The 11,888-nt window shown below is 42.5% G+C and overlaps 1 protein-coding gene across 2 annotated transcripts; it reads right to left on the reverse strand.

Annotated features, from left to right (window-relative positions):
• Window positions 1-221: 221 nt before the first annotated feature.
• On the reverse strand, window positions 222-10,244 carry LOC125536745 (pentatricopeptide repeat-containing protein At4g18975, chloroplastic). Of its 2 annotated transcripts, none has more exons than XM_048699991.2 (5): window positions 10,045-10,244; window positions 1,835-1,925; window positions 1,491-1,634; window positions 1,147-1,359; window positions 222-661 (listed from the first exon to the last, which is right to left on the reverse strand). In XM_048699991.2, the coding sequence occupies exons 1-5, from the start codon at window positions 10,158-10,160 to the stop codon at window positions 470-472; spliced, it is 756 nt and encodes a 251-aa protein (XP_048555948.1). In that variant the 5' UTR covers window positions 10,161-10,244; the 3' UTR covers window positions 222-469. The 2 variants fall into 2 exon arrangements, with proteins under 2 accessions (XP_048555948.1, XP_048555947.1); XM_048699990.2 differs by lacking the exon at window positions 10,045-10,244 and adding an exon at window positions 6,839-7,580.
• Window positions 10,245-11,888: the final 1,644 nt, after the last annotated feature.

Below are 11,888 nucleotides of genomic sequence, written 5' to 3' on the forward strand. Positions count from 1 at the left end.
GTCCTTGCAGACCTTACCCTACTCGTCTCGCCACAGACGCAGCCGCTAACATCAGTGGAACCGCTGGTGCAAAGCATGCCAGCATTGGAAGTTTGGAACACATGATCTGATCTGCGTGGCTAACTGAACCCTTCATCAGGAGCAGGGCTGTACTGTCATGTCACACGCCGTAGCGGTTAATTAACAGACTTGGTTCGTCAAAACTTTGTTCCTGCACATGGTACCGAAGACGACAGCAACCTGCTTGAAATATCACAACTTACACATGTTTGGGTACCAACATCATTAGCAATGCCAGTTCTCAACCCTGTACTGTAATATTATCCATTTGTCTAGAGAGCATTACAATTTCAACACCTCGTTCTGCCTGACATGCTCACATAGGACCTCGGAAGAACAATAGCATTCACATATGTCCATATGAGGCGACACTCGCATTGTTTGCCCCAAGCTATCCAGAGGACGTTTGCTAGGCCAAAGGTCCTGCCCTCCGCACCCGAACACGCTCGCCGTTGAAATGGATGTACTTCCACTTCTTCAAGTATTTTTCAAGGACAGGCTTCTGCTTATCTTCCTGGCCTGAAGTTGCAAATGCTCGTCCGATTCTTCTTGTTGTATCCTCGTCTGGACGCACGCCCAATTCTTCCATGTCAGCATATATCTGAAATTGGCGAGGAAGAATTAGACTAAAGTCTCAACTTTGACCAACCAACTAGACACTACTTAAATGCAATTGATCATTAAAGCACAATAGACTGTCCCGCGATTGATATCATTAATTATTAACCTAACAGTCAACATATCTCCTTTCCAGTTTATTAGGATCATCTAAAAGTCTGCAATTTTTCAGTTTGTAAGGCCTGCAATAATTATCGCCCCTTGTTTATTTGCTCGCTCGCCTTTGGGGCATTTAATTTCTGCCTAATTTTGATTCTCAATGTTGCTTTAATCTAAGGTCCAACACTTAATTAGAACCCTCCTTGGTTACATTTTTACATGAACTGAATCTATAAACTAAAAAAGAGAGAGCCTGGATGTAACAAACTCAAGTAGTTTGAGATGAACCACACATTTAGCCTTAAATACTACAGCACATGATTCTCAAAACGAAACACTAGAGCAAATGTGTTAAAACTCAAATTTAACCTCCAAAACTTTGTCTGGAAGATGGCGCGTGTTGTAAATCTGGATCATCCGAGAGAACAACTTCTTGGGCACTGAGCGTGTATAAGTTTGTAAGATAGTATTCCAAATTGACTCAGCCTCATCTACTCTTCCATCCATAGAAAGAGCCAACAGCAGTGTATCGTACGTTGTCCATGTCAGCACCTGACCTTTACTCATCAGCCACTTGGTTACCTGTGAAACCATTAAAAATTGAGAGGTAAGTGAGAAAATGAGCTTGCTGAAATTATTTATTTTTTGTGAATTACTGTGATCTATTCTAGACAGGCTACCAACTAACTATAATTTAGTTCATAATAAGTTACCTGGATAATCTGTAGCCATTTTCTTCGCTTTTTCAACATCTCCAAAGCTTTAGCCGCTGCTATAATAGGAAATTCAGACTCAAAAGCAGTCCACCTATCCAATGCACCATAAACAGCTTCTTTTTCATTCGGTAGTTTTGAAACCTAAGAGAGATGGTTCCATAAACTGATTTGAGCACAGATCAGTTAAGCCCAACAATACCATTGCTAAAAAAAAGATGCTTACACATAAGAGCAATACTAAAAGAAAAGAAAATGCCAAAGAGATCGCTTTGTGAAACTGATTTCACACATTTCAGCATGGAAATGTGAAAACATCATGATCGAGTGGCGTTATATCTTACAGTATTAACAAGACAAAGAGCCTTCTTCCCTGACCCAGCCGAATCCTTCCTAATCCACAAACGGTGGTCCTTGTTTGGCTTCTTTGACACCCTATGACCAAAATAAATGCAATTTAATTTGGTAACTAGTGAAGAGCATCTCAGAAAACATATCACAATCTTGGTAGCAGTTACTGCAAACTGGAGGGCCCACGTAAATCCAAACAATTCAAACAAGTTGTATTCTGATACAAAATGACCCGCAGAAAACCTTCCCTGGGGAACTCCCTCTAGAGCTCTTATTTTAGCTTTGACTGTTCAGCAGTTGTGCCTTTTCTGTATATACACATCAAGTGCTCTTAAATTCATCTCTAGTTATTCAATGAGTGTTAAGATAAGAATGAATGTATGGTCGCTGTATTATTTCTATATGGTATCAGAGTGGTCGATGTTCATGTCCCACCGGACTAGCTCTATTCTCCTATAGTTGAACATACTTGCTAGTTCAAGTGAGAAAATTGCTCTCATTATACCATATTGGCGAATCGGAAGAGACCAGACACACTGATCTTGACATTTGTTGAATAAATCATCATGTTTTCCCTCGGTATACTCTTTAGCTTACTATGTTTTACCGTAGTGATTCTTCATTTGTTGTAGACTTGTACTTCAAGTGATCATCACTTCACTTCTCTATTTATTCAATGAATGATATGTTAAGTGTATGTTGTTTTATTATATTCTCTCATCTACTACCCCTATAAAAGCACGAGAGGGCGGAGAACCAATACATCTCAACCGTCTAATGGAGAGATCTAACGATCAAAATCATCTCAATGTTTAATGTTTAGCATCAACCACGTGGTTAGTGTACGGTTAAGCCACTAAACTTTCCTCCACGCAGCAACCCACGCCCTCCGCTTAATCCTCCTCTGCCCCGCTGCATCCAACGCGCCCAGCCGCCCCTCCGCCCCGCTCCTGGCTCCGCGCTCGGTCGCCCCTGCTCCCCGTCCGCCCTTGCTCCTCTACCACAGCCAACACTCCACCAGTGCCCGCCGCGCCCGGCCTCCCCCGGCGTCCGCGCCCGTCCGGCCGCCCCTGCTCCCCCGCCAGTCCCCGTCCCAGACGCCGCCTTGCGCGCCCCCGCGCCCGGCCGCCCCCAGCGCGCGTCCGCTCCACGCCTACCCGCGCACGTCGCCGACGGCCCTCCATGCCTCCCACGACATGCCCATGGAGCTCTTTCTGCAACAAATCCCTCACCAATTGGAGCGCCAAGGAAACCCATATCCTTTCTCGTAAGTAATCATCATCAATAAGGAGCGAGTATTTATGCTCAATTATGTGCGTATACTGATTTCTTCACTTCCCCATGGATTTACCTTCACACAGATGAATAATCATCATCCACCTGCATCTCCATTACGATCAGAAGAATGTTCTCCATTTAAGGACCTGACAATCACGCCTAATCATGGGAATGCAAATGCCCTAGGTGAAAATCTGCGAGAACAACTGAATTAGGGTCAAAATTGGGATGCCCAAGTGTCTGATGAGAAGATAATGGAATACAACAGGAAGCGACCTACAACCCTCTCCATTGCCCAAAGTAATGTAAGCTAGAGGAATTCTTATTAATGCTTTAGTCCAGTTTAGAATCTGGTAAGGGAAAGGATACAATGTGCATGCATGTGAGTTGTATACATTGCATTCCACATGACAATTTCATTTGGCCTACTTACATGCCGTCAGAAGCTGGACATGGACTCCATGCAAATATATAGGCCTGCAAATAATTAACAAAACGAATATACTAAGACATATCCATATCACTAACAAAGAGTGTAACTGATTTTCCCTTGATCTATTCAGCCCATGTCTTGTTAGCTCGGATCTTTATTTTGAGCATATGTTTCGTGTTCTACAGAGCATTCACCATTTTCTTTTTCTTTGTGGCCGTATATATTTTTGAAAAAAAATTATGATCTTGTTCTGGATTGATGGTACTACCAATAGCATACATGTATTTTTTACTTTCTCATGTTTTTAATTTTAGCTCGGCCATCGTTTGTAATGCGGCGATGCCGTATTTGTCAGAAGGTTGGTTTTAGTTTCTTGTTCATAGTTAATAATCATGACATATGGTAAGATGTCTTTATGGGCTCATATGTACTCTATGAAAATGTTACATGAAAAGCATTGCTAGGAATTTGAAATTGGGATGTGTACTGCTTATTATTTCCAATTTTGCACTATAGACTCACAATCCTATGATTAATCTTTTTGGTTGACTAGCACAACATTTTTTGATTGTGACCTCATTCTTAGATAGTTAAATGTGGCAGGTTGCAGAAATTCAAATTCACTATCTCTTCAGAATCAATGCAAATTCACTGAATGCTTCGTAGCTTCGTGGAATATTGCCGCTTACATTGCAAATACTTGATCCTTGATAGCTATGCTATGTTGATCATGCCAATAAATGTTTGGAGACAGGAAACATCATGTACAAGTTATAATATATAGAAAATATTTTTTACGCACCACTAGCTCCAAGGAATTGTTTCCTCTACTTGAAACATAGAGGTGAGTGTTTGATACTCCTTTAATCATGTATCTCCTTACTGAAACTGAATGCAGTTTTTGTTGGCTTGGAGGAATGTCTGCACCAATCCACCACACTCGAATTAGGGGATCACATACAACGTGGTGGCAAAAATTGAGGTGATGATCCATCAGGTTCGCCTCATATTTGTTTTTGGGAATGACTTAATTGGTCCCAGACACTTTTTGTGGCCTAGAAAATATCGTAAATGTTCACCGGTCAGCCGCCTCCTCCGCGATTGACTCCCTGCAGTTATTGACCCAGCACGTTGATTGCTCTACCCCATATACCCACTTCATTCTTGCCCTAATATATTAACCTACTGTCACGTTGATCCGTTTATCTATTTTGAGCATATGTGGCATGGTCTACAAGGTATTCAGTTTAGATTTTTCTTATCATGGATTCAGTTTTTTATTGTAGTTTGTGGGGTTATTTTAGTTACTAGCTTGCAACGATTCAGTTTATCCACTGCTGCTCCTAGAGGGTGCATTTGAATGATGAGAAGGTGGAAGTTAATAACTTCATATGGTTATCTGATTTCTCTACGAGTGATTTCCTTCTGTTTTGTTCGGGCAAGCTTGATTTATATGCGCTCACATGGTTAATGCTCTCTTGCAGTATATGCATGCAAGGCACTGTTTGGGTTGGCTTGCATTTATGGGTATGTGATAAATCTGAAAGAAACTTATGCCATGTATATCATGTACTACCTGAAGTTTTTGCAGCCGTTGAATGTAGAACCCTTGAAATTTTTCTTATGTACTTCTAATTTTCTCCGAGCAAAGACGTTTATGTGATAAATCTGAAAGAAACTTATGCCATGTATATCATGTACTACCTGAAGTTTTTGCAGCCGTTGAATGTAGAACCCTTGAAATTTTTCTTATGTACTTCTAATTTTCTCCGAGCAAAGACGTTTAACCTACTTAAGGACAAACATACATATATTTCCACAAATTATTTTATGATCCATGTCGTAAGAGTCTTTCTATCTACCAAACTATATACTTGTCATGAACTGGAGTTTTTTGGTTTTCCTTTTGTGTACATATTGTGTATGAAATTGTTCTTTTAGAGAAAGGAAAATTTTAGTATGCTAAATACTTGTCATGAACTGGAGTTTTTTGGTTTTCCTTTTGTGTACATATTGTGTATGAAATTGTTCTTTTAGAGAAAGGAAAATTTAGTATGCTAAATAAGAGGACAGACTTAGAAAATGTTACATTAATTTGTTTACATTATAGCTTTTGTTCAGTTGATTGAGTTTCACGGTGCATGTGGATAAACTGAATCGTTGGCAATAGTTGAAGGAAGATTCAGGGGTTGAGCATTAGGTACGCTGCAATCATGTTGATGCTCCTCAAGATCATGCCGCCATTATTGTTATCCTTCAGAGGGAACTTGACCTACTAATCAGCAATGAATTTTATTGGTAATAAACCAACATCCTACAGTTCTACAATCAAATTTTAGTTGACTGTTGTCTTACTATATATTGTAGGTAATTTTTGTTCTTATATTTTTATGGGCCTTAAGATTAACTTATCGTTATTCCATTTCACAATCCCAAAGCATGTAAAAATATTACTTCCTCCGTCCCATAATTCTTGTCGTGGATTTAGTTCAGTTGAAAGATTCATTGTGGATTCACTAGATTCATGGTATCATTTTAAGACAGATTTATGGTTATGTCATACAATACGTAGGTAGGCGTGTATGATTCTTTTTCAGTAAAAAGTATTGGTGCAGAGCTAGAAGAAAACCTTGAGATGGTCCAACTTTTTGTAAGTGTGCTATTGTTAGATAGTGATTTGCATGGTATCTCGTATTTTCCTATGATTATACGTGTGTTACACGTGCACGCTTACTAGTACAGCAAAAAAGGAAGTTTATTCTAATGTTCATCTGAACTTTTTGTATCACCATCAGGTGAACACAGCTTGCTAGTTCGGCTGAGCAGAAAGATGGTCCACTCTGATAGCATTTTGACAAACAGAATGATATCAATCACACTCATCTTGCCATTAAATAGAGGGAGACACAACTCATGGACTTGAGATGTGTTTATCGATAACAGAGCATTGACAATCTGGTACAGTTCGAGAAATGAAAGCAGCGTACATAAGGTACTCACTTGAGTGGTTTTCCCTTGACGTAGGACATTGCTTAGAGAGGAACGTGGCCACATAACATAGGAGTTAGCTCTTCAACAACAATATTTCAGTTGTATGGCAAAGAACTTAATCTATACGAGGGAATATTTAGAAGATAACAGCAAAAGCAACGGTGTTCGTTTATTTTTCCCATGCTACTACTCCTATAATTCCCCTTACGGTGTTCTGGCAACATTTTGAGTCATGTGACATAGATTTGCACCAATGTGGAAATATCCTGAAAGAAATTGGTGTTATAGCACGTACCGGTAGTTTGACCTTTGACGGACGTGCGATACACGCTTGATTTTAGGATCAAACTCCACGACATTGTCTCGCCTGACAATAACGCATGCGATCACAGAAGTTGGCTCCTTATAACACAAAATCAGCATGGTCATCGAGGAGAAAAGGGGAGAAACAACATTGAACTATTGGGCCACCTACACCTACCTTCTATACTGTTATAGGGAGCTATGTTCTTGTTTCTCCCCTTTTCCCCTTGATGACCATGCTGAATTTTGTGTTATATGGAGCCAACTCCCACGACCTGACAGACGTCTTTGTTAAGAGACACAACGACATGGAGTTTGATCCTGAAATCGAGCGGGTGTACCTCAAATCTGGCAAACCACTGGTATGTGCTCTACCGACAATATCTTCTTCCAGGATGTTTCCATATTGGTGCACATGACCCAAAATATTACTAGAACATCATAGAAGGACCTATAGGAATAGTAGCATGGGGAAATGAACAAATATTGTTTACTTTTGTTGTTATCCTCTAGATATGTCCTCAAATGGATTAATAATCCTACAACTAAAATATTTTTGGAGCTAGCTTCTATGTGACGAGGTTCCTGCCTACGCAATGTCCTACATCAAGGGAAAGTCACTCAAATGAATGCTTTATATCTGCTGCTTTCATTTCTCGAACTGGTGTCAATGCTTTTCCTCTTAGATACATACATGCTACTCCCTCCGTAAGGAAATATAAGAGCGTTTAGATCACTGTTTAGTGATCTAAACGCTCTTATATTTGTTTACAGAGGGAGTATGATTCACTCAATCCCAACAGTAGAAGAATCCTCTCCCCACCCCCACCCCCCACCCCCCTCTTGAGCAATAATTAGATTAGTTTGCTTTGCCATTGTGCTACTTTTGTTATTGCACATCAAGTGTTCTTCTACCAAATCTACTTATTTATATGACAAGATGTAGTCCTTTTGTATTCTTCTACATGGTATCAGAGCATCCAGTCTTCATCTTCATATGAGTTCACTATGCTCTTTGAACGGAGCTGGCTAGTTTAGGTGAATGGAAAATCATTTGCTCTGACACCATGTAGGTGGATGGAACGAGACTAAAAACTCGGCTTATCATTAACTGAATAGACAACTATTCTACAACAAGACCACTATGAGCAGCAACAGAAAATGCACACCAACAATGTGCTTTGTTTTCCCCTCTTGAGCTGTTTTTTAGATTACTTTGTTTTCCATTGTGCTTCATTACCACACGTCAACTAATCATTCATTCATTTCCATGTATGCAATGAATGAAAGACAAGTGTGTGTGGTCTCATTGTATTCTCCTACATTGTATCAGAGACATTGATCTTCATGTTCATCCAAACTCGCTCTGTTCTGCTAAAGTTGAACATACCTTGATATTTAGGATGAATAGGGAAACTGACCGATGTGATACAATTTGGCAGAATAGGACCACACACACTCATCTTATCATTAATTGAAGACGTACACAACAAGAGAATTTGACGTGTGACACTTTGGCAGCAGAAGAAACCAAACGTTAAAACACAGCAAAACACCCTCCATCACTCATTCATTTTCCATACAATCCTAGGAAAGGACCGGGTTCCACTATCAGCTGATAATGGAACGAAAAGAACAAAATAGGATCCTGGTGCAAAAGTAAAAACAGAGCTACGCTGCCGCTGAAGGCTAACAGCGAAAAACCAAGTCCAAAAGTCCATCACCCACCCATGCCTTCCCTATGTGAAGTGTTCTTCTACTTGAATCTATTTATGCATTGAATAGCAGATAAACATGAGTAGTCTAATTGTATTCTCCTGACAGTATCAGAACAGTAAATCTTCATGCTCATTTAACCTATCTAAGGACAAAGCCTGCTCTAACATAAATTGGATTTCATGCACCACTCAATTCACACACTGCTCCACCCCCCTCCCACCCTGAACCCTTGTGTCTAGGATTCACTAGGCCTAATTCATAGACTAGAGATCAGCACAGCTGTTCTTTTCTTTATATCATTGTTAGCTAAAACTTGAAGCATTGGTACCACAGTGACTTTTATTTACCGATCAGTTCATTCAAAGCTTAAATTGATAAGAGAAGGTGAACAGTAAACTTTAACAGGCTTTCTCAAATAGCAATATATGTAAATCCACCAGCATATCAATGCCCATATAAATCCAATGGTCACAGAAATTTACTCGGACAGTTAGAATTTCATAGAGAACATAAAACAAGCAATGAGAAAGACATGTAAAAAGAATCATATTCTATATTTCAAAACCCCAAAGGCAAGATGCTAAGTATATATGTGGAGAAATGAGGACGTATGTCAGCAAATTACTTCTGATGGACTGGAGGTGGGATGACTGACATGCCATCATCACCAGCCCCAACATTCATCACGGTAAAGAAAGAGGACCTTTGATGTATGGAATCAGCACATTGCGGCGCATGTGCTGAACAATAATATGTAAAAAATTAAAACTTAGATGTAGATGAATCGAGTTCTCTAGCAGAATCCTGACAACCAAGTAAAACGTCAGGATACAGGACTTGTCAAATTTTTCATTTACAAAAACAAAAACAAAAGTTGTGCCAGGTACCACCAAATGTAACAATAAGAGTATGTACCCAGTGAAATTACACCTAACACCACATATTGCTGCTCCATATCCTAAACAGGACTACCGCATACTAATAACAAAGTAACATGTAGAGGATCAGAAGTTAGTCTTCAGCATGTAATCTAAGTCCTAACTCAACTCTCGACATCCAGAACAAGGATTCTTCAACAATACGCTGTCCAGGGTCAGTAAACCATGTTCAACCACCTCACATAAAACCACTTTTTTGTACGCCGAACTGCATCACCTAATCATGCATAACAAATCAGGGAGCTCCTTTAATAGTAGAATTCCTACTAGACCAGACCGACTGCAAGTGACAACTGAGGAAGCGCACGACGCAGAAGGGACGCGCAATCCAATCCAATCCAATCAACAATCATCAAATCCGCTCTCACCGCGACACAGGCAGGCTGCAGCTATAGCCGTGCGCTCGGACTCGCTACCTTGAAATACTCCGCAGCTTGCAGCTCGAGCCGAGGAGCCGCTCACTACCCCCATTTCCTGAAGCCCAGACGCAGGCCACGAGAACCAACAAAGATAAGCTGGAGAAAACAGATTATCCGCTTACAGCGCTCGGCTGGTCGTAGGGTGGCCACTTCCTCGTCCTCCTCCCCTCGTCGCACTCGCCACCGTCGGCGCCGCGAGGCGCGGCCCTAGGCGGAGCGCGAAGGGACCCGCCGCCATTGCGCAACTAGCCCGCAGGCTAGGGTTGGTGAACGGGTTGCTATGGAAAACGAGAACGCGATAATGCAGTCAGCTTTTTTTTCTTTTTTTTTACACTTCAATCCTCCTTTATTCTTTTTTCGATTTTTCGAGAAAACTTCTGATCTACAAGCACTGTAGCAAGCCAAAGGAGACCGCCATCATCGCCTCTCCCTCATCAAAATCGGTCAAATCTTATTATAGTAGACAGTCAAAAAATCATCGTGCTAAGGACGTGTTCGGATCTCCTCCTATCCCACCCTTCACAAATTTCTGAAGCGGGAGCCGAGCCGAATGATATATCAGCGAGAAGCTGTCTTCCGAAAGGTAAGGCCGAGGCCAGTGCAAAAATGAGGAGCGACGGCGGGCCAGCTCCACCAAAACTTGGAATCTGGAGTTCGCCTTTTTACATCTAACTGCCACCGCCAAGTGCCTTCAGATCGAACCGGGTACGCTCGCTAGAACAGATCGCTCCTCACTCCCTCGATCGAATCGGTACAGGGCTCCTTCTCTGGATCGATAGCCCAAGCCGGGCTGCCTCCAACCGGCCCAAACTGGCCCAGCAAGCTCCCAGCTGGGCTGCAACGTTGGGAGAAGCTGCCGATGCTCCCGAACTCTCCTGCGATCGCTAGATGGAGTTAGAAGCGAGGAGAAGAAGCTAGATATGTGAAGTTCTCAAAAGCCAAAGAAGTTCAGAACAGGCCCTAAAGCTTCATAGAACCAGCGCACTGGAACAACAACCGTCGTTATTCATTTTATCAAAATGGTTACATCGTCTACGAGCATAGGGATTACAACAGTTGGGGCCAAATCTGGCCAAGTATTAAGAGGAGAGAATCTAGCCAAGGTAGCTAAAGTAACAATGTTGATGAGTGTCCTTCTTGCATCGTGGAAATCATATATATATATATATATATATATATATATATATATATATATATATATATATATATATAGGACAGGGCTATTCTGTTACTAGTAACAGAATAATATTCCGTTACCCTCCGGCCCTATATAGGAGCGACGGCGACCGAACCCACCACCTCCCTCCCGATCCCCAACTCCTCCTCCAGCGCGCCGCCCCCTCCCACCCCGCCGGCGCTCCGCCCCTCCCTTCCCCACCGTGCGCCGCCCCCTCCCTCCCCGCCGGTGCACCGCCCCCTCCCTCCCCCGTCATGCGCCTCCCCCCGCCGGTGCACCGCACCCTCCCTCCCCCGCTGTGCGCCGCCTCCTCCCTCCCCCGCCGTGCACTGCCCCTCCCCGTCGGCGCGCCACCTCCTTCCTCCCCGCCCGCGACACCCCCGCCAGACGCACCCCGATGCCGCCGGACCAGACCCATGCCGCGGCGACCCCAACTTACGCCGCCTTTCTTCTTCCTCCAGCGCGCAGCCCCGCCACCCCCTCCCCCCAGCGCGCAGCCCCGCAGTCCCTCCCTCCAACGTGCCGCCCCGCACCCCTTCCCCAAGGAGTTCATGTATTATTGCCTGAGGAGTTCATGTGTTACTGGCCAGTAAGTAAACCTATTAATCACTCTCAAGTGTGATGAAAAAATGGGCAGTAAATTGATGAAAAAATATCATCGAGTTCAAAACCCGCCGAGACACGCGACAGCCACCCCAGTTCGGGCGTAGTAAGCACCTCAGTATGAGTTAAAAACGATGGTCCGTTCGGAATAAAAGAAATGACAGAAATTCAAATTGTAAAATTCAA

Source organism: Triticum urartu, chromosome 2A (assembly GCF_056163025.1).
Source record: "Triticum urartu cultivar PI428250 chromosome 2A, HENAU_Tu73, whole genome shotgun sequence".
Lineage (NCBI taxonomy): Eukaryota > Viridiplantae > Streptophyta > Magnoliopsida > Poales > Poaceae > Triticum > Triticum urartu.

Coding starts and splice junctions, on each gene's coding strand:
- LOC125536745 (XM_048699990.2), bottom strand. CDS start 6,972: ATGACCATGCTGATTTTGTGTTATAAGGAGCCAACTTCTGTGATCGCA. Junction 1,635..1,834: donor CTCTTTGTCTTGTTAATACT/GTAAGATATAAC, acceptor CATCTCTCTTAG/GTTTCAAAACTACCGAATGA. Junction 662..1,146: donor TTCCAGACAAAGTTTTGGAG/GTTAAATTTGAG, acceptor CGCCAATTTCAG/ATATATGCTGACATGGAAGA.